Source organism: Labrus bergylta, chromosome 23 (assembly GCF_963930695.1).
Source record: "Labrus bergylta chromosome 23, fLabBer1.1, whole genome shotgun sequence".
Classification (NCBI taxonomy): Eukaryota; Metazoa; Chordata; class Actinopteri; order Labriformes; family Labridae; genus Labrus; species Labrus bergylta.
In genome coordinates, this window is record NC_089217.1 from 4,873,775 (window position 1) to 4,897,428 (window position 23,654).

Consider the following 23,654-nt stretch of genomic DNA (forward strand, 5'->3'; position numbering starts at 1 on the left):
GTGTGTGTGGTATATGATTAGTTTCCCCCTTTCAAATGTACGTGCTTGCATTACAAAGTAAAACAAAATGTAAGTACTAGAAGTGGAAGAAAGAAGCTTTTTGGGTTGGTCCACATTCATCAGAAAGACATGTATGACATCTTCAGAAATGAGTTTCCAGTGTCTCAGTTTAGTATCTGTAGGGTTTTCTTAATGCCGGTTTAACTTGTAATAAGTGTTAGTTTATAGGTATAATGATAGTTATCATTGTCATGTCCTCAATTGACTTTTTGCCTAATTTCCTCCCATATCATTTTTCATCAGTCATTCATGTGCGCTTGGATTATTCAATCCCTTTTAATTTTTTTCATAATGAAGCAGGTGTCTAATGGGGGAGATGTTATTTACTCAGTGATTATGAAAAATATCTGTGCCAAATATCTAGGCTTGTAATTACCAATCTAATTGGCGTACAGCCCAAAATTGTCACTGTTATATGATGAATTGCTTTTGGACCAGCTTAAAAGCTGATGTAACAGAGAAAAGGTCACATTGCTCACACGGATGGCTTAGAGAATCTTGTATTTATATTTTCTAAAGTACCTTAGGATCAAAATTGATATCATTGCACATCATTATATATAAAGAGACAGCACTGGATCTTTTGTAGCATATCGAATATGTTATTCTGAATGTTGATGGAACTAATGCATGTTAAAGTGCTGCTGATGGCCTCAGTATTTCTATTTAGATCATTATATTTTCTATGCTTATTCAAATGGAATATGGTAAGAGTTCTTTCTGAGTTCAGAGAAAAGTGACATTTTCCTGAATAAGAACACCAGCATAACTGTGCGATACCAATGACTCCATTGTATACATGGGAAAGCAAATGCTTGCACCTCATTACAGATCTTCTCTTCTCTCTCTGTTCTCTTTTGTAGGTTCCATCTGAGTAGGAGGTGGCAACAAAAGACCAAATGCCATGGATGTATTCAATTTCACCTACTGGAATGCCTCCGAAGGCAATGACACAGAAGTTGCTGCAGAGAGCGAGAGCCCCTACAAGACCGTGGAGGTGGTGTTCATCGTGTTGGTGGCCGGTTCCCTCAGTTTGGTCACCGTCATTGGAAATATTCTGGTCATGCTTTCCATCAAAGTCAACAGGAACTTACAGACCGTCAACAACTATTTTTTATTCAGCCTTGCATGTGCTGACCTAATTATCGGACTGTGCTCGATGAACTTGTACACAGTCTACATAGTAATAGGGTACTGGCCCCTGGGGCCTGTGGTGTGCGACTTGTGGTTAGCCTTGGACTATGTAGTCAGTAATGCGTCTGTCATGAATCTACTCATCATCAGTTTTGACAGATATTTCTGTGTCACCAAGCCCCTCAGCTACCCTGTCAAAAGGACCACCAAGATGGCAGGGATGATGATCGCTGCAGCCTGGGTTCTGTCTTTTATCCTTTGGGCACCAGCCATCCTCTTCTGGCAGTTCATTGTGGGTGGGCGGACAGTGCCTGAGAAGGAGTGCTACATCCAGTTCTTCTCTAATGCCGCAGTCACTTTTGGCACTGCCATCGCCGCCTTTTACCTGCCTGTCATCATCATGATTCAGCTCTACTGGCAAATCTCCAGAGCAAGCAAGAGCCGTGTGAAGAAGGATAACCGCAAGCCTTCTTCAGGAGCCAATCCAGAGCCCCTGTCACCTGTCCAGAGGAGGACCAACACACCCAAGCCCAACAATAACAATGTACAAGGGGAGGACACCGGTCGTTCCCCGAGCCAGCATGCTGTGGATGGAGCCAACCACAATGATGGGAAGTTGCAAAACGGAAAAGGACCTTCCTCGATGACTGCTGATGGAGAGACCGAGGGTGAAGACGCCACGAGAGAGACCTGTGCTCCTGGAGAAGAGAAGGAAAGCTCCAATGATTCAACATCTGGCAGTGTGGCTGCGTCCAATCAGAAGGACGACGAGGCAGCCCCTTCGACTGTGAACTGCAGTGCGGGGACAAGCCAACCGCCCCCTCGGCAGCGAGCAAAGGCAGGGGTCTCCAAGCTCACCTGCATCAAGATCAAGACAAAATCCCCCAAGGGTGACTGCTACACACCGTCCAACGCCACAGTCGAGATTGTCCCAGCCACAGAGAGACAGAATCACGTGGCACGGAAGATTGTAAAGATGACAAAGCAAGCGCCCATCAAGAAGAAGAAAGCGGCGCCATCACGCGAGAAAAAAGTTACCCGAACCATCATGGCCATCCTGGTAGCTTTCGTTGCCACCTGGACTCCTTACAACGTGATGGTGCTAATAAACACCTTCTGTTCCAGCTGCATCCCAAACACAGTGTGGACTATTGGCTACTGGCTGTGCTACATCAACAGCACCATCAACCCGGCCTGCTATGCTCTCTGCAATGCCACATTCAAAAAGACATTCAAACATCTTCTCCTCTGCCAGTATAAAAACATTAGGTCAGCTAGATAAGTTTTAGCCACCAAGGAGAAAATGTTGAAGTATGAGTTGCCTGAGTGTGTGTATGTTCCATCCATGTATATTCCTGGGTTTGTCTGTAAAAGGTTGGTGTGCTTGTGAAGTCTGCAAGAGAACATTTGAAAATTACTTTTCATCATTTCATTTTTTTTTTTTTTCCTCTCTCAATAACCGGTTGTAGCACTTTACAGGAATTCAACTGATGCCAGTTGTGTTGATATGTGTCGTGCAGAAGCAGCGTAGAAAAAGAAGATCGTGAAATATTCAATATTAGTCTGAGTTTTTAAGCTCAAGAAAATTGGGTTTGTAAAGCAGGGGAACACTTTGGAGTGACAGAGAGCTGATAAAAACATTTGAAAAAAAGAGTAGAGGAAGATCTGCGCAGTACGGAAACACAAGAAAACTTCAAAATGGGAAAATAGGGCTGACTGAATCTATAAACCTCAGAAGTTTGAAGTTCAGTGAAGACACCTGTAGATAACTGTACATATCAGTGTGAAATCAATATTCATGTGGGCGCACATGTGGGTGTGTGCTGGTTCAGAGTATCCGTGAACACCCATTTGTGCCCCGCTGCCTGCCTTCCTTCTATCCGTCTGTGATCTTCATCATGGCACTTCCAACCAGCAACATGTAGAATAAAGTGGGGCAGCTAGCTAGTGTAGATTGCCTCTGATATGGTCACATCAGGGCTGGAAGCTTTCCCATCTACAAATGCGCCTCTATGGGAATGAGTTGCTATTAATACATGATAGATAAACTGTATAAATATATTAACACTGCATTTGTTGACTTTGCATGCTGGAGGGCCAAACTGGTGGCGAGGAATACATAGAAACTTCAAAATCTAGTCAGCCAAACTACATAACAATTTCTCAATGTCTTAGACCATATAGTACCTTTATGTTACTTAGCCAGCTAATGAAATATGTGCCCCAAAAAGGACCTCCATCTACAACAATGGAGATGAATGCAGTGCTCACCACATTAAAGATTAACATACAAAACATTTGACAGCAGCATGTCTTTCCAGAAGCAATATCCAAACTACATAGTCAACCTTCCACTGAACTCCTTTTTTCAACATTACTTTGTAATTACAGCATCACAGATGACCATATGTGAGATTTTTCAATTTCTACAAATGTACTCTTTTCTAGACCAATTTGGTGCCATTAAAAAGATAAATCTTGCAATCGGTGAAGAAATGCTCATCGTCTAAGTTGGACCTTCCAGATTAATCAGTGATCCATCCAAAAAAAGGAACCTCCTCCTCTTAGCTAAACAAAAAAAAAAGAAGAAGTTTCAGATTTTGGGACATGTACGTTATTCTTAGACTTGACCAGACGCTAGGTCTTAGACTTGAAACTGATAACTCAAACAGTTAGCTTAACTTAGCATACAGATAAAAGCATTGGGAACAGCTAGCCTAAATCCATCCCTGTGTTTAACAAATAATCAACTCCCAGCATCTCTCAAACCAGTTCTCAAGCCCAACATGTCAAACACAGAAGCTTGGTCTGTGGCCTCAACGCTTTAAAATATTAAAAAACCTAGTTAGCGCTCAAGTGTCAGTGTAAATTTCATGCCTCAAACCAGGAACTTAAAAGTAATAATTTTATTTAATATTGTTGTTGAATTCTATCTATGGATCGACGGTGGTGCTAGCTTATCCAACAAAGTCCCGTGACCAGTAGTTGAGTAAGTTACTAATGGCATGCTAACGGACTGGCTAGGCCGTATGCAGTACTGTTGGAGTATGTACAGGCAGAATGTTAGTGTATGGTTTTGGACACAGCCCTGAGTAAGAGTCCAGTATTTAGCACCCAAAACCGCCAGCCGATGTTGACTTTTGTGCTCATCCTATTGTGTCTAACATCACATTGAAACATTAAGCTAGGGTAACATATCTTGAAATGAAACCACATCTATACACTGACCACGCTGCTGTATTTGACAACTTCAAAGTGAGAACAGGCTGCTTAACCCCACTATATATACCATGTCTTTTCCCATTTTTAGAGGACAAAAAAAAACAAAAAAACAACTTGTAAAGATGACAAAGTAATGTCTAGGAGCTAAAAACTTCCTGAGTTCATCCTTACGAGGACATTTGGTGCATCTAGCCAAAAACTAGTCCCTTAAATAATCAATGTAAAACCATCATTTGTCATTTTCACATTTTAGATTTTCTTTGAGACAACATCCTGTCCTGCATGATAATAGAGAATAACAGAATAGCTGTAAGAACAACAAAGTGACAACAAACAACACGTTATGACTAAGCAGAAAAACAGAAAAAAAGAAAATGTGGCATGAGATTGTTCAGTCGCACTCTTTGATTTGCCAGCTTGTTGCATCACATCACGTCCGCTTTTCCAGCTGCTGACAGGATGTTTGATGTATATTTTATGGTTTTCATGTTTGCTGTCGAGTTTACTCACCGATGCTAGGAAGCTTCCTACTCGGGAGTGAAACAGGTGGCTGGAGCTCAGAGCTGAGACTCATTACTGTATGTGGGAAGGTATTGTGTGGTTCTTTTTTTTGTTGTTTTCTCCTGTTGTTTTTTGGTGTGTGCGGATGAGTGGGAGACTTCATTTGATCCTGCTGATTAGTGGATTGATGTCTCAGCGTGTACAGTACTCTACTGTACTGATGATGATTGTGAAGACCTGTATGTGTGTGTGAGTTTGTGTGTGGGTGCTCCTGTGTGAGGTTTGTGTAGGTAGTATAAATGCTGACGAGTGTTCGCTCCAAGAGTGGAGTCTACTTCTGATCACAGGATAAAACCTTGTGATTTAAATAAGGGCTATTTCCACGTCTTCAGTGTAACGCATCTTCAGCTTCATCAACAACCAATTTAAATCCATATAAGTAATATATAGTCGTGTTTGTATTCATAGTAAAAGAAATGAGAACATTTCAATTAAGTGTAAGACATGTTCTGTGTATCCATGCATGTCATCCATCATTTCAGCCTATTAGACGTTTCTCGAGTTACATTAATGTATGCACATCAGTCGCAGCCATGAATATTCATGAGCGCTTGCCATCAGGAGGTTGCCGCAGAGAGGTGCTGGTAGGGGGGCTTTGCAAAGACTTACGCCTGCACCGAATACCTCCTTAAGGCTTGTCTCCTTTTTTTTTTTTTTTTCCCCCGAAAGAGAGATCTGGGACGGATCCTATAATGAAAACTCACCATGAGGCTGATCAGATTACGGGACGATGTGGAACACCTACATTTGAGATTAAAGATTGCCCATTACACGCTTAGCTTGTGCTTCGCTTGCTCCACGCCCATGCCCCACTTAGTGCTCCACTCAGCCCCTAATCCTGTTATAGTCTCTACCTCAAGATATATGAGGTCATGAATGTAATGTAAATATCACATGTGCATTCATTAGCATCAGTTATTATTCATTCTCTTTTTCTGAGTTGATTCTCGCCCTTCCTTTATGCTATATTCAAACTGTCGAGCTGCTGTATGTGTTCCGTGCCAGCGCAGGATGAACATCTTTGCATAATTTTTCATTAACCTACTGAAGCACACTGACATTTACTTTTGCTTTGCTGGCCACCTAAAGCCAAATGATAAATGTTACATTAAAGGTGCTCTATGAAGATCTGGTGGTAAAACCTGAAAGTTGGAGAAGTGAAACAATTGTATGCTATATTTTCTGAACTAAATACACAAACTGTATTCAAAGGAAAAAATGGGTCCTGTGAACACTGTGTACACTGTGTAAATAGTGTTCCAGGGACCACATTTTACTCTGAGGACAGTTTGTGTATAGAGTAATCAACATTTATCACAGAATCTGTAAATTTCTCCAACTTTCACATTTCTCCACCGGGCAGAGATTTTAATTGAATTGATTTATTTAATAGGGACAATGCAATGTTCAATAGTTTTAGTACAAAGCATGAAACTGATCTGCTGCACAGAGAGTTTATAGCTATTGCTAATTTCCAACTCTTGTCCCTTAAACCCAAAAAATGCATTTAAATGAAATCAGTAATACCCTGTTGCATTTTAGGAAGTTGCTTTTGCAGAGTGCATAATACTAAGGCCAGGGTATCTTGTACTTAACAGATTCATACAAAAAAAAGGAATTTCCAACTCTGAAGCAGATAAGACCCCCAGCTTCACAGTAAGCAGATTATTCTTTAACTCTGAATTATTTCATGAAACAATTTTTCTAAAATTTTCCCGGCCAACGGGAAAGAAATTCATTGGTTCCAATTCCTCAGATAAGATTGATCTTGTTCCTTTTCTCGGTTTGATAAAGCGGTCAAATTGGCACTAAAGCAGTTTAATATTGGACATAGATATACTGTACGCAGCTGTGTTTAGTATGGTATTTGAGTACTGTGCACCACTGATGCACATTCATGGACAGTCCATGTTTTCTACTCGAGCAGTTTCAGCGAGAAACCGAGGCATCCATCCAAGTTCCACATCCAACCATCCGTCACGGTGATAAGTCGAGCCGTGTCTGTTTGACATCTGTCACACTTCTCAGTAGTGGGTAAAGAGCCTTCCAGAATATTTGATTAATCTTTGCTAAGCTGTCGTTTGATTGATACCAGCAGGAGAGTAAGTGGCTCACAACTCAGGCGGAGGTCCAGGGGTCCTGGTTTGAACAGCTGCTTGATGGTGTTTGATTGGAGGTGATGGCAGTTTATCACCTCCTGGAAGCCGGGGGAAAAGGGGGCGAGATACGTCCCACAAAAAAACTGGTTATCTTCACGGCGTGCACTTAAGAACATCAGGAGCAAAGTTCCCGTAAAGTGTTTCCACCCCCCCCTACTCCTGTTGCCGTGATGTCCTACACATGAGAACAAAACAGCATTCTTGTATCAGGCGTTGCTTTTTATGTTGGGAGGAGAAACGGGGGGGGGGGGGGGGGGGGGGGGTGTGATGTGTGAACATGTGGGCTTATGATAGAACAGCGGAGTGTTGTCGGCTGACAGTGAAAGAGAGCGGCTGTCATGCAGACGCGGGAGAAAGGCGGCTGATAGCCCCTGAGGTGTACACTCTGTACAAATGAAACAGATAAGCTTGCCTTTGTAGTCATGGCTACCGGGTGGGAGGGGGATAGAGAGCGAGAGTAAGGAAGGAAAAGGTGGAGGAAAAGGGGTGGTTGGGGGGGGGGGGGGGGGGATGTTGTCTGTGACAAAATCCAAAGCTTGCGGATCCCGCTGCGTGTCGACCATGTTTGGAAAAGTCACAGACGTTCTTGGCAGGTCAGCCAAAGGTTTCACTGCAGGAATTTGAGTGTCCCGGAAAAAATAAAAAAACTCTGCCGTGCTGTAATCATGGCAAGAATCCTCACCGCTTACCTTTACTGTCATCGCTTTTTATTGCACCTAATTCCATGAATCCGCCATCCATTCTCATGCATGTACGCTCATGCCATGGACCTATATTCTGATATTAATAAAACTAGCGTCAACATTGTCTCCATTCAAGTCAACAGATCATTTTGTGCCGTCAGAGCTAACTGGGCTCCTCTTTCATACGGCTAATGTCAAAGGGCTCAAACTCCTTTTATGGAGTACATGTGATACGTAACGTTGTTCAGAGACCTACTCTGATATTTGAGGGTTTTCTCTGGCTTCTTTCATGGGGGCTGATGGCTAACGTCTGCAGCCGGGCCAGAGTAAAAAAACACAGCAGCGTGTACGTGCTGTGAGAAGTGTTACGGAGAATAAATCTATATCGCCAGATTGTACAGAGCAATTTTGAAGTGCCTTATCCAGAGTGACAAAAACAAATTGCTCTCCTTTTATCCGTAAATCCTCGTTGTGTTGTTAGTGTGACTGTGATGAAAGTTGTGGTGCATGTCGTTGAGCCTTCAAAAAATATTCTGTAAAAGCAGCTGGAAAGCTAAATCCACAATAGATTTGAAACCTTTTCAGTAAGGGTGTTATGTCCATTATGCATAGCATCTTAAAGGAAATAATTTTCAATCCATATTGAGTTTGAATTTGGTTTGGATACCGTGGGTGTATAGTAGATGTAATGCAGTAGATATTTGGATGTTCACACCCAACGTTAGCATTGTTTGCAGGATAGTATTAACAGCCACAGGTGTCGAGTCTCCACCAATGTTGTCTACTTTGTCCTGCTGGAGTTTGATCATCAGTTTTTGGTGATTGGTATTTTGGGTCGGCATTTTGAGAACAATTAATGGTATCTTAGCTAACGCTGAATGTGGAAGCTAACTGCTAGCTATGTTAAGGATAACCAAGGAGTTTTTTTTTTAACTCACCATTCAGTGACCAGTTTAAACAGGTTATTTCTAATTAGCTTCTCCCCTGATCCCGATCATTGACTTATTTATTAATATAGACAGTGAGTCTCTGTCTTTCCGTTTATCCAAAAGTGAAGCCAAAATACCTCCGTGACTGGTGCAGATATACGGTGCTGCTGACGTAAAACTCACAGCGTCAGGAGTGGGAATTGAACTTTCGACCAGTGCGACCACTGCATCCTCTGTACATGGGGCACCCGCTCCACTGACTCAGCTGAACCGGGACTCCAAATCTGCCCTTTTTTGCATCAAGTAACTAATAAAAACAAAACCGGATTTGACAAACATTTATTTGACGTGCACTTAAACTTTATAGTGTGAAACATGTCCCATCTGGTAACATGGAAGGAGGTGGGGGTTCATGACCTATACTGCATCCAGTCAGCAGGGGGAGCTCTATATATTTTTGACTTCACTCCCAGGCGACTGTTGCTGCATCCATCTTAATATACAGTCTATAATTCTGACCAACATGACTCAAGCATATCGTTTACGGCTGTACATTGATTGAAGAGTTGATGTGTGCGGAATAAGGCAAGTGTCAATCAAAGCGCCAAAGGCCACGCCTACAGTCAGGAGAAATTGTTTAAACAGCAAAATTAGCTTATTATGAACTTGAGTTTTATTCAAAGCAAGGGGTTTATTTTAGCAGAGATTTACATGTAAATCTTTTTCATTATGAGGTTTCAAGCCGAATTCTCAGAGGCTTTACAGTTAATGTTTCTCAGCTCTGAGCTCCCATCACTATGATTTCTATTTTAACAACCGCTTACTGATTGCAGCTGCAATGAAACTTTGGACTGAACAATCTTAAAATCATCTCGATGCCTGTTTAAAATAACACTGCATAGCTACAATCACAGCAGTGACATATTTCAGTACTATCCTCTGGCACAGCAGGCCATTTTGGCTCATTTCTCCATCCATTATGTGTGTGTGTGTGTTTGTGTGTTAGTGTGTGTGTGTTTAACTTTTCTATATGGGGGATGCTTCCCTGTTTGTGTGTCTGAGATTGTACTGAGATCAGTGCTGTCATTTTCTAATGTGTGTGTGTGTGTGCAGCTTGCTGTGCGGCGTTTATTTCCTTGGTAATGGCATCCTCAGCATGAAGACTTCATCAGATTGGACAAAATATCTCGGCACACATCAGGGAAGACGCTCGTGGTGTGATTGTCTGTTTCTCTGTCATCCCTCCTTCCTCTTTAAACAATAGCGACAGGCTTCCAAAGACTCACAAAGACGCTGCTTTGCTTGGGACTGGAATACATAGAAATACATTATATTGTACATTTTCTATCACATTTTATAAATCTGTTTATCATTGTACAAATGTAGTATTACAAATTAGAGTATAATTCTTGTACAGCCAGAGTTTCTTTTATTTGGTTTGGAATTGAAGTGTTACATAAAATCTATAAATGTTTGAAGATCATGGGGAGAATATGCTTATAAGAGTAGAAGTTATAAATATATGTGCATTTCCTGGGGGCATGACTTCCCTAAGAAATGAATTCCTGCTTTGCAAAGATGAACGTCTGGATCAAAAACTTTTGAACTTTCCAAGCGGGGTTCCAGGGGAATTCAAAAGTGACTTTTGCAGCCAGAAAAGAAAGGGGGCAGAAAAAAACCTGGAGGAGGACAAAAAAATGTTTTTAAAAAAAAGGCTAAAACTGGTTTTAATGTGACCAAAAGGGCCCAGAGGCAAAGGGGGGCTTCATTTTGATTTCACCTGGAAAGTTATGAAGCTTCACACTCACCTTGGAAAGAAGCTGTGATATCCTACTGGACACACTTTATAACTTTTTTGCAATTTTAACATCCTGAGGGGTGTTTTTTTTCCGTGGAGCAACCAAAGTGTTGAGGTTGTTTGACCTGATGTGAACTCCGAAGGTCATGATTAAAATGTGGAATTAAAACAAAAAAAACAAAAAAAATAGAAAAAAAAAGGAACAATCAGTAGCCTGCTGCAAGTGTTAAATGTACATACAAGTGTTCATTTTTTCATTTGCGTTGTACGTAGATGTTCATCGTGTGTTCACTTCACTGTGGCTTGTGGCTTCTCTTGCAATAGGAAAAATTTAACCGTCTATTGTTTGCATTGTACATATCTATATGATAATAAATAATATGTAACTGGGATGTGGAACATTTGAAATGTACAGACACGTCTTTTAATAGCTATCTGAGTGTTTCCCCTTCCCCCCCTTCCCCCAAAAAACCCTTATTTACTCCCCTCCCCCTCTATGATACTTCCTGTACAGTAACAATGGTATTGATTCTTTTTTTTTTTTTTTTTGATGCATTCTTGATTGATTATTTGTTCTGGACAATGACTGAGTGTTAATATCTCTGGCCGCCTATATGACCCTGTAAGATGAATGGCATTGAGTGGTTACTATGTGCCGTATGCTCTCAGAATGACATTCAAATAAAAATATATCAAAATGTGGTTTTTTGGGTTATTTTGGAGGACGTTGTGGGAAAATTAAAAAAAAAAAAAAAAAAGGACAACATTTATTTTTTTGTATTTTTGTAATTGTTTTATTTTTGGAAATGTAACAGGAAACAAAGGGGATGTTAACTCCAACTTGAAGAGGGGGAGGGGGGACTACAAAAGCAACGACTTCATTTTTTACAGTGCGTATAAATTGAGGTACAACAGAGCAGCAGAGGGAAAAACTTGTAGCTTTTTCCACACAGAACTAGCTTATTTGTATTCTTAAGTGGGAGTTAAAGCAACATATCATAGCGCAGAATAATTGGGGGGAGAGTGTTACCATTTAATTGAGTTACTTTAAAAATTGCAAATACACTGTTTTCTTTCCTTTTTTTTTTTTTTGTTCCCCAAATTAATTGAGCAAGCTTCACTTTTAGCAAACTGCCTCATTAAGTCAGTGCATGGACCGCAGAGTTTCCCAAATGAGAATTAGGCTATGCAACTGTAGAACAAATCCCATCCAATTCGCTCTTTCGAGAATCATGCTAGAAATCAAATCATTAGGTAAGAAGAACACTATTAAACTTTTCTTTTTCCAAATCCATTATTTGTATTATGTCTTCTATTGCAACATACAAGTTTCTCTCATCAGGTTCTAGAAAGAGGGGGGGAAAAAAAGCCAAACACGCTAAAAAACACATTTTCATTTGTTTTGTCAAAGCTCTACAGGCTCCTACTGGCAAAGCTACAGGATATACAAAGAGGAACCGTGTTTGAAATAGGGCAGTGGACGTCTTTATCCCCGCCCCTTTTCTTCCCATCCTCAAACATCCTCATCAGTCCATTTGGGTGCGCTCTCGCTTCTTGCCGTCCTTCTTTTGCTTCTTTGCGTCTGAAAAAAAAAAAAAAAAAAAAGGCATGAAAGACAAACAGTTAAGTTACTTTGCTTAACCGGAACATTTCTCTGCCAGAGGTGGTGTCTTTTTTGAAAATAAACAAACCCCCATTGTGTCCGTGAAGAGCACAGATGCTCCGCTTCAGATTGTAATAATCAACAGTATGAGGTTTAATTAGTTTGGTTTTTTTTCGGTGCCAGAGTGCAGGTTTGAAGCTGCGGCGCTGCGTGCAGTCCCCTCCTCCAGGCCTCTGCTCGGGGATTGATTTGGTGGCGTGTTAGGAACGCCACGCTCCCATGAACACACGCTTTATAATCTTGCCGCAAGAGTGGATTGGTACCTGGCAGCCATGACAGAAGCCACAGTCCATGGCGTCCCTCTCTGCTTTGCCGCCTCTCTGCTCTGCTGGACCGGAAGAGGGAACAACCCAGCAGCGGTTTGGCTAGCTAGCTGCTGGCTAAATGTTTGTTGGACTGTCAATCAGGCGGGCTTGGTGTGTGTTCCTGCTCTTATTTATGCATCTATGTCTGTCTCTTTGTTCAACTGTCTGTCTTTAACATGACACTGAGTGTGTGCAGTAGTAGATTATTTACCTGAAACGACATTGTTTTAAGTTGTTTTTTTGCGGTTTAATGAGACGCTTCTCTGCCAAATCAGCCTCTTTGAACGCCCTTTGTTGAAGCAGTCAATAAATGATGGTTGAATTCCTTTTTAGGGTCATGATATTGATCTTATGTTTTGTCAACACAAGGCTGTGATCAGGCTCTGTCAGCTTGGGACCACCTCCTACCTACGTTTAAGCAAAAAGCTGACAAGTTTCAAAATAAAACACACACTGCTTAGGGCTGCGCAAAATAAAAATAAAGGCGAGTATCTTAAAAGAGATCAAAGTCATTTTATATAAAAAGAAAGTCTACAGCTAAATCAATTTTTCTTATGAAAAGGGACACTTCTAAAACGCAACAAATCCTCTAATGTCATTCAGGCGGGCAGTTCAGAACGACATATGCTAAATCAATGAGATTAAATTCAGTTCAACCTTTTTAACATTCTGACTGTGCCCTATGAGGAAGTCTGTTCCTGTCACCTCCACTGCAAACTTCCTTGGGCATTAACATTTTGACGTGCAAAGCGTTCACACCCATGCAAATGTGGAAATTGCTCTTCCATCCCATTTGTTCACTTGTTTTCATTTTCTGTTTTGTTTTTTTTCCTTCTTCCCCCTGTTGTTTTTGTCAGCATATTCTACTCCCCCCCCGCCCCCCAGGGGGGAGCGATGGATGGAGAAAAAGATTCTCTCTGTTGTATCTGCTTGATATCTGAGATGCGTACTCACACACCAAATTTGCACATTCCATGACACCGCTCGCTCTCCTCTGGAGCTGCATACAAAATTTGACTTAGGCACCAGATCTGATCTTTTGGCATTTGCTTTGTGTCCGAATGTACATACACTCTAAAAGTGAGATATACAACCTTGAGTTAAGTCATTCTATGCTAATATCGCTGCAAAAAGCTCCTGTGAGGAACTTTCTTTTTCGGTCGATTTTGGCGCCCCCTTGTGGACGACGTGATAAGTCTTATCTTTTATTGTACATGTGTATTAAAAAAAAATGTAATCTAAAAAAAATGTAATCCTTCTTTCTTGGAACAATCAAATGTATCACTCACCGTGAATCTTTTCAGCGGGAAATCGTTTCAAGGTTAGATTTAGATCGACTCAGAATCAAATATTGACAAGACCGGTCAAGTCACTAATCACGGCAGTACAGGCTGAAAACTGTCTGATTCGATTCACCTGCTGGTGCATGTCTATTAAGCTTGAAGAACCTGCTGTATCTGTTAAGAGTTTGGCCGCCCAGCCTCAAAACGTCTGCACTTCTTCTCCTAACTCAGCGGTGTGGACACTCACACTAAATGACTGACATTACGTGTTTTATTCTTATAGACAGACAGGTGGTGTTCTGATCCTCAACCAAACAAATGTGGCATCTCTGAATTAGTTGGAAGCAATTTCCTCTGGAGAGAAAGCCTTTTTGTTTAACCTGAAATCAGCCCTGGCATCCACACACACACACACACACACACACACACACTCCCCCATCGTGCGCTCCTTGCTGCCTGTTCTATTGAAAGAGAAGGCGGGGACATCAATGTTTGTACAGGCGTTCATGACGTTTCATTTCAGTCACTCTTTGTTCTCTCTCTCTGGCTCCGCGGGGTCCGTGTTTCACCCGGGTTAGACGACTAACTCTGAATCTCGGATCGCTCCCAAGTCGCCGCTTACAATTGTCTCCAACAAGAATCTGCAAATGACAGATGCTACATCCATCACAACAACCTGCTGCATTCAGGGGAAACCCACCTATATCGCCCAGAGCCAAGCTGGTGTTCAGAATTGCAGATTTTGGCCGTGCAGATCTCTGCTCCCAGCTGCGGGTTAGATAGCCTTTAAGTCGCGGCGAAGCCAAATGTTTTTTTTACCCATAAGCCCTGTGATCCCACTGCTGTGGACTGTATCTCTGCCATCCCCTGACACACACACAGAAAAGCGGCACACAATTCCCCCCTTCCTGTGCACACCTCATTGTGCTTTCTCTTCTCCCAGTAACCCCCCCCCCCTTTTTTTTGCTTCTCAGGGCTTATCATCCAACTGGCAGACCTGGGAAATCGCTTTGCAATCAGCCAGCGAGTTTCTCTTCCTGCTGCCTCCCTTCATCCCGGCTGCTGTCATCCCCACTCTGCCTCTCTGTTGCCCTCAGCGCTCGCACCTCTGTCACTCCGCATCCACACATCTGGCCTTCATTAGAATTGATTTGCACAGGTTTTCAGAGCTACAAACACGGGACACACACTCTCATTCACGCACACACACACACACACACACACACACACACACATCTATGGGACATGAATTTATACACGTGCACATTCACCGCATGAATACTTCACGATGTGCATCGATATTCTTGCATAATGAAACATGATGAATTACATTTGAAAAGCAGAATAATGTTGAGGTGTCCATGCATCTTCTAACAGGATTCTAATTAAGATCATGGCTTCGCCTGTCTTTATGGATTTTCTTACATTTCTTATGCCATGTGTGTTAGGTGGGGGTTATTTCTGTATGAGATGGACAATCATGAAATCGTGAAACAGTCTGTGGATCATCTTAGATTTATTCAGCCATGGTCAGACAACACAGAAACACAACACACATGGCTGACAAAGTGCAGACCATCGCTGACCCATGCTGACCAAGATCTCACAGTCATTGACAATCATTGGCAAAATGGCAAAATGGCAAAGTCTTCATCACACAGTGTTGCTTATATTCTGCTAGAAGGTACAGCCCACAAATTCCTTTCCATTTGGGTGCATCACTATAAAACAATAAAGATGACATGACACTGATTTGTATACATAACAGATGTAGACTCTCTGTCTAGCAAACAGTTGCTAACAACATATAGTTGGCTCCTATCCATTTATAGATCTGCTACTACTTAGGTGCTTCACCCATGTAAGGTTACAGCTTCACAGACCCAAAAGTAGAATTACTGTGAGATGGTTGACACAATTTAAAGACATGTCCACAAAATTATCAAGATGAATGAATCCATGAAAATACGTACTAACAATATGGCAGCCCCCTTTTTCGTTGGCTGAGTCTGGCCCTTTAACAGACTCAATCTGGCCTTTGACCTTTTCTATCACAGAGATACTTACCTGATCAAAAAGCTTTAACATTTAAGCAGTTAGCGGTTTGTTAAGAAGAGGCACCGGGATCTATGTAGGTTGTTGGGTCCCAATGAAGGGGGGGTCGCAACATGATAAATGGGCTTGAGCTTGTATAACGCTTTTCTAGTCTTCTGACTCCTCAAAGTGCTTTTTACACCGCAGGTCACACCTACACATTCACACACTGATGGTAGAGGATGCTATATAAAGTGACCATCAGAAGTAACTAATCCCATTAACCCCCCCTTGGAGGTTAAGTGTCTTGCCCAAGGACACATCAGACATGTGGGGACCGAATCCTCGATCTTCCATTTGAGAGACGACCGACTCAACCAACAGTGCCAAGATGCCTTCCAAAATAAACAAACAAAATGTGAAATCCCACAGTGGGGTTCATCATGTATGAACAACCAGATCGGGAGGATTTCAGGAGAAGTCTTCTCGAAATTCTCCAGAAATTGTGTGCATACGAGGCTTCAGAATCTTCTTGAAAGCCGCATTAGAGGGTTTTCAGAATAAAGTTATTCCCAAGAAAAGTTTGTGAATGATGCCCAATGACACTCAGGACTTATCAAATCCATTTTTCCCATCTATAAACCCATCTACATCTCTTTATATTTAAACAGCATCATCCGGTACCATATATATTTGAAAATGATAAATAACAGATGGCAAGTACAGCATGTACCCTCAAGATTCTTCCCGACATGAGGCATTAAAGATGTGCTACTGAGTGGAAGATTAAACACATCCTGCCTTTGAAAGTCAAACAGAGTGTGGCATTAAATTCTCAAGACAAACAGTGGAGCAGACAGATGTGTTACACCTGGCACCCCTACTGTGTCTCAAAGGTGTCCGTTGTGTCTTATCGACGTCATTCTGGAGCTCTGTTTGACTCCGGCTGTTTGATGAAGTGACAATGAGGTTAAGTAAACGCCATGTGCCAACCCTTGTGTGCACATATGTCATCTGCAGAGCGTGATAAGGACGCAGTTTATGGCCACTGGCAGCGATTCTGCACTCGTAATAATCCTGTTTGGACAATGGGACATTCACAGCGGGTCACTTACAGCCTTGTTTACATTGTTAACAAAGGGCACTGGCTTAATTGGAATGAATCGAGTGGTTTCTTATCACCAGCTTCACAGAAGATGGAATTATTATTCTTCACACATCCACATTTCATATTCTGCAATTTGTGTAAAATCTTGTGTAAAGTGACTTTTCTAATAACTGGCCATTTCCCATCGAGCGTTGGAAGCAGCGAGAACACTTCCCTGACTTCAGTTTCTTTGACATGATGAAGAAGAAGCATAAAAGCATGTAATTACAGTTGAATGGTGAGTTAACCCCTTCACCCAAGCCTTAACGCTGTCACGCACTGCTTCAAACTCAGCATTTAAGTAGGTGGCTTTCCATCACGCTGATGGGGGGGAGTTTGGATCTGAACGTGAATTACAGCGGCTGTTGCACGAGATTAAAATCATTTGCGAGGCTTTTGTCAGATGTAGCGAGAAGATGCAATCAGCTCGACGCGTTCAAGTCGATAAATATCTGTTGAACTCGCACAGTTATCATCACGAAGGAGGAAGAGGAAAGTTCCCTCTGAAAAATAACTTCTGAAGCGGATTTTTGAAGAAATTCTTCTTTTTTTTTTGGACCTGTGAGTTTTGCCATTTCATGGGCACCTTTTTTCACTTGATTAAATGTCTGCAATCACACCGACCTCAGCGCCTGTAGATGTCGCTGTTCTCCAAGTTGGCTGGCTTTAAATAGTTTTATAGTTATAGTTTGGTTTGCAGAGCTTGGTTTGCCAACAAAAGAAATGTAGCTATGAACTAATCCAATTTGTCTGATGAGATATTCATTAATTATTATGTAGAAGCTTCTTTCCCCAAAAGGTTGATCAATCAGAAGAACAAAGCCCTGTTGGGTTTTTCTGCTGAGTATAAAACATCATATCTTCACCTCAGGTGAGAGACAGGACAAAACAATCCATCAATAAGACTTGTGTACCTGCCTGAGACTCAGCGTGTCCCCCCTGAGAGTCACACATCATCTACTGAATATTTACTCCACTCTCAGCGTACCTTGCAGCTTGGGCTTGGGGATTTTCCCACAGGGCTTGGTGGCGGTGACGGTGGAGGCGCAGGTCGCATCCGTGAGCGCTCGCTTCAGCACGCCTGTCCTGTTCTTCCTGCCCGTCGCCAGATCGCACTCCCCCCAAGCCTGGAAGTCGTACTTGCATTCTCCTGTTGCGCACAAAGAGAGGGAAAATCAGATACTTAATTAGACGCTCTTGTTCGGCGTTCGAGTGGCTCCGAGAACACGAGAGTATGGTAGCGACCAAGCAGGGAAAAACCTTGTGCAGTGACCGTCTGCATTTGTTTTGTTTTTTTAAAAGCAGTCGGCCGCAATCAGTCGATGAAACAAGCCCCCCTGGAGCCTGCGAGGGTGTGCGTTCCACACTCTGAATGGATGTTGTTCGATGAGCTGTCTTAATTGACTTCACTCATAACTCCTTCCCATCTGTAGAAGACGTCCATTATCTAAAGGGGAAGACCTGCTGAATCTCATCAAAGGACCCTTTTATTAAAAGACGCTTATGGCTTTGTGCTAACCAGAACAGATGGCGCTTCGGTTCTGATCTTATATTTTCTATATGATGAAACCCGCAAGCACACAATCGCAATCAAATGCAGCCTGGAAATAACGGACTCAAACAATCTTAGCAACAGACAATACTGTGAGAAACACCTCAGATAAATACCACATATGTGCTTTTATTTGATATTAAATGAAACACACCTCAAACTAACCCCTAGAGGATGCAAGGTTGCTCCAGAAAATTGCAGCAGTGCCGGATGTATATTAGGAGAAATGTGTTTGAAGTTTGTGTGTCTACCAGAGTGTGTGTGTGTGTGTGTATGTGTACTGTATGTCTCTCATATCTCCCTCCATTATTTTGTTGCCGCTCCAGCCGGGGCCTCCCTGGAGGCTGTGACACTCATTCCTCAGCTTCCTCTCACATGAAAGCGTCGGACCCTCTTGTCAGCACCTCTGAGATCCCAGGGTGCTCATCAGACGAGGGGAGAGGGGAGAGGACGGGGCGAGGAGAGAGAGGGAGTGACAGTGCTATTGTTGCAAGAATCCCACAGGGACTTCCTGAGAATATCCAACTTTAAAGGCCTCCATAATTTGTCTCAGAGTGAGAGAGAGAGATTCTCTCGCAGGCTCCCCTGGGATGTGGCATGCAGCCCACGGTCGCTTAAAGGTGTCACTAGCAAGTAGGCAAAAAAAAAAAGTGTGAGCACGCCCACTCATCAGTGACCCTGAAGCCTGACTGCAGAGTCCGATTATTAGAAGTCAGGAGTGGAAGAGATGTGATCTGTTTGCTTTTGAGAAACTGAAATATAAAGTCACATATTTCTTCTGGATTAAAACAAGTCAAAAAAAAATCAAATCAAAAAAAAAAAAAAAACACAAGTGGGAAGAAGATTGAGATTATTTAATATATTCTGAGAGGGAAAGCTCATCCATTTGGAGGCAGGGCGGTTGGACAAGGTGGGTGAAACAAACATGTCTGATACATGTTGAGCTTATGAGGTTCATAACTATTTTTTAATGTGAAAAATCTTTGTATTCAGTATAATCATGGTGCATGGTTGATTCTGGTTATGTAATTATGTTTATATTGTATTTCTCAAAGAGTATTTTGTCCTATGCTAAATTTAAAACAAAAATCAAATCCGGGACATGTGCTGCAAAACTTTAAGAAACCCAATTAACCTACTTCTTGAGGAGTTTAGTGTTTTATCAGATGTAACAGTTTTCGCCAAAAGGGGCTGCCATGAAATCTTTCATGCTGCGGAACGACCCATAATTTAAGTTTAATCTCTTTTACAAGGTGCTTGTAGTAGCACCTAAAGCCACATAATATTGTTCTTCAGTGCAATACCCGACGTAGCCGTGCTCAGCCTCGTAGCAAAAGAGTGTTTACATCACCGATTAAGAAAAAAAGTGCATGAGCTGAATTTAGATTTGTCATGCCAGGGTGCAGGGGTCTGCAATGCTGATGTGTTTTGTGGGGTGTATGGTATTACCATATCTTTTTTAAATTGCCCAATAACCAAACTTAAAATAAAAAAAACAGTCTCTCTTGACTCAAAAAAAAGGCCAGAAACTTTCCACAATTTAAACGCCAGGGGCCATGCAACTTCTTGCCAAACTTTCTGCCGCTCTAATCTATACAGCCAGTTAGCTGGACCATTATTTCCTGCAGTGTGTTCATCACTCCTGACAGGCTCATTGCAGAGCAGCAGGCCCCCGCCTGACAGGCCTTACTAGGGGGGAACAAAAGTCCCGGAGGCTTGTCACTGCGAGACATTTCAGCTGTGAAGGCTCCAGCCCAAAAAGCAGATGACAAAGAAAGATGATTATTCCTGTGTTTTTTCCACTGCGATGTATCACCTCCTCACCAGGCATTTCTGTTGTACCTCTAATTAGCTAGCTTACTCATCCCCATTGTGAAGTTGGGGGCTATTGTTTGTGTGAATGACAGGCCGGCATGCATCATAGAAAGATGTGGGGTGAGAGAAATGGGGTTGTACAGGAGAAAGAGAGTTATCCGACTTCTTTCCCTGGTCTTATTATGTAACTACCATTTGGAAGAAGACATTGTAGATGTGCTAGAAGAAACATGTGAATGATGATGATATCCTGCCTCACCTCCAAACTTCTTCTTCCAGTTGCAGGGGATCTTGCAGCGTTGGGTCTTGATGGTCTGCTTGCAGTCGGTGCCGGTGCGTGTCCCCTCCCTGGTGCCGAGTCCGCAGTCCCCTTCGTTTGCTACACACACACTCCACTGCCAATCCCCGCAGTCCGACTTGCGCTCCTTCTTTCCTGTAAGACCAAACGTACGACAGTGTTACCAACATAACCGCCCAAGGATGAAGTTAAGACGCAGTGTTGTTTGGGAGAAAGTAACAACCAGTTCTAGAGTTAATGAAACGTATTGACAATGACAACTCTTGTCAAGCCAGACTTCAAGGTGTGTTTAAATATTTTGAGGGCATTATGCAGTTACAAGGCTTCAGAAGACGACTTGGGTCAACTGTGTCATCAGTTTCATTTTACAAAGATGAGAAAAATCAATGCATTCACACATGTACTTCATGTTTCCAAGGAAGCAAAATAAAAACCACAAAAATGCCACAATTCTGGCTTCAAAATAAAAGGCCTCACAACCAACGGTGTCATGGTGGCTACGTCTTCTTCTCGCATACAGACTGCAGTCGACACCTTTTAGCTTTCAAGTGTCATGTCATGTATTCTAGAAGAAGAGTTTAAGGTTCAGTTTCAAAGCAGGGAAGTTTTGAGCGTCTCATTAGAGGCCGTGAATCTGACTCGACTGAAGTGAGTCTCACATCTCCAGCTCTGGATGAACTAAATATGTGCTGTCCTCGTTCTTTATTAAAAACAAGAAGTGGGAAATGCAACATGGAGTGTTTATAAAAGTATTGTACCCTCTCGGGCTTTTTCAAATTATTCCAAGGCAGATGTAATTGGTTTAGGTGCCTGTGCTAATTTCCAATGCAAATTAACTTTTTTTTGCTTGAATTTAAATTAGGCTAAATGTTGTTGTGCTTCACCCAAGTGGGATTTATCCGACTTATTTTGCCTCTCTTGCAAGATACTGCTATTTGTTCTGCTAAGTTCTCATAGGAGACAAATTACTTCAACCCCAGTGGCTATTTTTTTCCCCCTCATTTCATTTTCTTTTTTTTGTTTTGTTTTGAGTTGTGTCCAACTAAATAAGTTAAGAAGGATGTCTCTCACAGAGCCGCCTAGAACTCCTCGTTGATTATTTTACATGTTCTTTTTCGGTGAATTGATTGATAGCGTTTCTCCATCTTTTAAAGTAAGCGAGGTGCACCGGTAGCCTAGCGGTTAGCTTGCACAACCCATGTACAGAGGCCATTGTCCTCAAAGTAGCAGCTCGGGTTCGAGTCCAACCTGTGACTCATTTCCTGCACATCATCCCCTACTCTCTCTCACCCCGGTTTCCTATCACAATAAGGTCATAAAATGCCAAAAAAAAAAGAATAACTCTTCTGAATAAGTAAGCAAAACATCATTTTTAAAACACCTTTTGAAGACTTGCTTTTTTTAGTTACAGAGAAAACAGGATGTGTCGCACGACTAACCCTGCATATTTGTTTTTTAAATTCACACTTTTTTTTTCCAGAGTCAAAGAATCCTCTCTAAGGTTTTCAGCCTCACCTTGTTTCTCTCCTTTTCCTCCCTCGGCTGCCATCACCGTTAGCACAAGGAGTGCCATCACGGCCACCCGTGTCCACTGCTTCTGACCGTTCATTCTGAAAGAGATGCAAAAACATGTTTTGGAGAATCCTGTATACATCACCATATTGATGCTACACATCCCCATGGAGACGAATAAAGCGCACAGTATTGTATCGTATATCCTGTTGGGAAATACATATTGCATCATTCTGCTATGCTTGGTGAAGATCCAGAAGTTGTCCAGGTATCGATGTAAATTATTTGTCTTATTCCAAGTAGAATTAACATTTCAAAACACACCATTTTTAAAAACTTTTGACTCCCTTGTGAAGTCTGCTTTAGACACATTCAGACAGATGTTTGGAACAGGAGAAAGCAGAAGAAAAAAAAAAGCCCACGAGACAGGAATAGCCTGGGGAATGTTCATCTCTCATCTTGTGTCATATCCACTGTGCTGGATTCCAATGTGAACATTATGATTGTCTGCACTGCCACCACACTGTCAGTCATGACCATATTTGCTGTCAATCTCCGTGAAACCTTGTCACTGGGAGATCAAAGTCTGATAAAAGTTGGATTTGATTTGTTCAAAATCCTGTTTCTACAGCATGTCATCATCTGAACCGTTCCAATTGACACTGTGGGTGATGTTCATGTTAATGATTAACCTCTGATTGACCACATGACATCGAGGCAGCATTTTTCTATCATTGCCATCAATGGAGAAATCGGCCAATGCTTCCAGCTTTTAGAGTTAAAAGTTTGAACAATTGTGAAAGTGCTTCATGATAAGTTTTTTTCTCGTGAAAAAAAGGGTAAATGATGTGAAAGTCGCAAAAAGAAAGCGATGACCATTTCAGCAACCGTTTGACGTTTTACATGGCAGAAGATGCAAAAGGCTTTAGAGACATTAGAGAGGTGCTGCTTGTCAACAGGCAAGGCAGGCAACTGCTTGGGGCCCCGGGCCAGAAGGGGGCGCCCGACGGCTGACAAACGTTGAACCACAGCACTGACTCTGCAACGGCACTAGGAAACCTCCCTCAGGGGGCCCCATCTGACAGCACTCGAATACAATATTTCTGTGAAAACGTTTGTTTGTCAATGAGAGTCGCGGAATGGAAGTAAATAATAATGATCTGTCTGTGAGGGGAAAAAAAGAGGAAAATGGGTTCACGCTGGGACACTGGGAGACATAATGTTGATGAACGCTGTTAGGAGGGGCCCCAAATTAATGTTTGCCAATGGCCCCAGCAGAGGCCAGCATCGCCACTGCTTCCACAAGACAGTGAAGAAAAGTGCAAGCATTAAGGAGGTCGTAGCACTGCTCTGTGAATTGTCACCGCAGAATGTCATCAGCCAACTCGTTCTTTGTTTTTTCATTGTTAACAGAGAGCTGCTGACATTTTAAGGTTTAAGACGATCAAACATGAACTTCATAGCAACAGAATCAGACTCTATCATTTGATCCTCTGGCT

General features: G+C 42.1%; 2 protein-coding genes across 2 annotated transcripts in view; one reads left to right on the top strand and one right to left on the bottom strand.

The window, feature by feature from the left end:
• Positions 1 to 5,663, top strand: part of chrm2a (cholinergic receptor, muscarinic 2a) — a 67,247-nt gene extending 61,584 nt beyond the window's left edge. The window contains exon 3 of the mRNA XM_029280330.2: positions 924 to 5,663. Coding sequence (XP_029136163.2) covers positions 965 to 2,476 — 1,512 coding nt within the window. The 5' untranslated portion in view covers positions 924 to 964 and the 3' untranslated portion in view covers positions 2,477 to 5,663. The remainder of the gene's footprint in view (positions 1 to 923) is intronic.
• Positions 5,664 to 11,956: 6,293 nt separating this feature from the next.
• The window catches only part of ptn (pleiotrophin), a 36,677-nt gene continuing 24,979 nt past the window's right edge, over positions 11,957 to 23,654 (bottom strand). The window contains exons 2-5 of the mRNA XM_020649452.3: positions 22,159 to 22,253; positions 20,605 to 20,778; positions 17,967 to 18,128; positions 11,957 to 12,128 (exon numbers count right to left, since the gene is read on the bottom strand). Coding sequence (XP_020505108.1) covers positions 12,073 to 12,128; positions 17,967 to 18,128; positions 20,605 to 20,778; positions 22,159 to 22,252 — 486 coding nt within the window. The 5' untranslated portion in view covers position 22,253 and the 3' untranslated portion in view covers positions 11,957 to 12,072. The remainder of the gene's footprint in view (positions 12,129 to 17,966; positions 18,129 to 20,604; positions 20,779 to 22,158; positions 22,254 to 23,654) is intronic.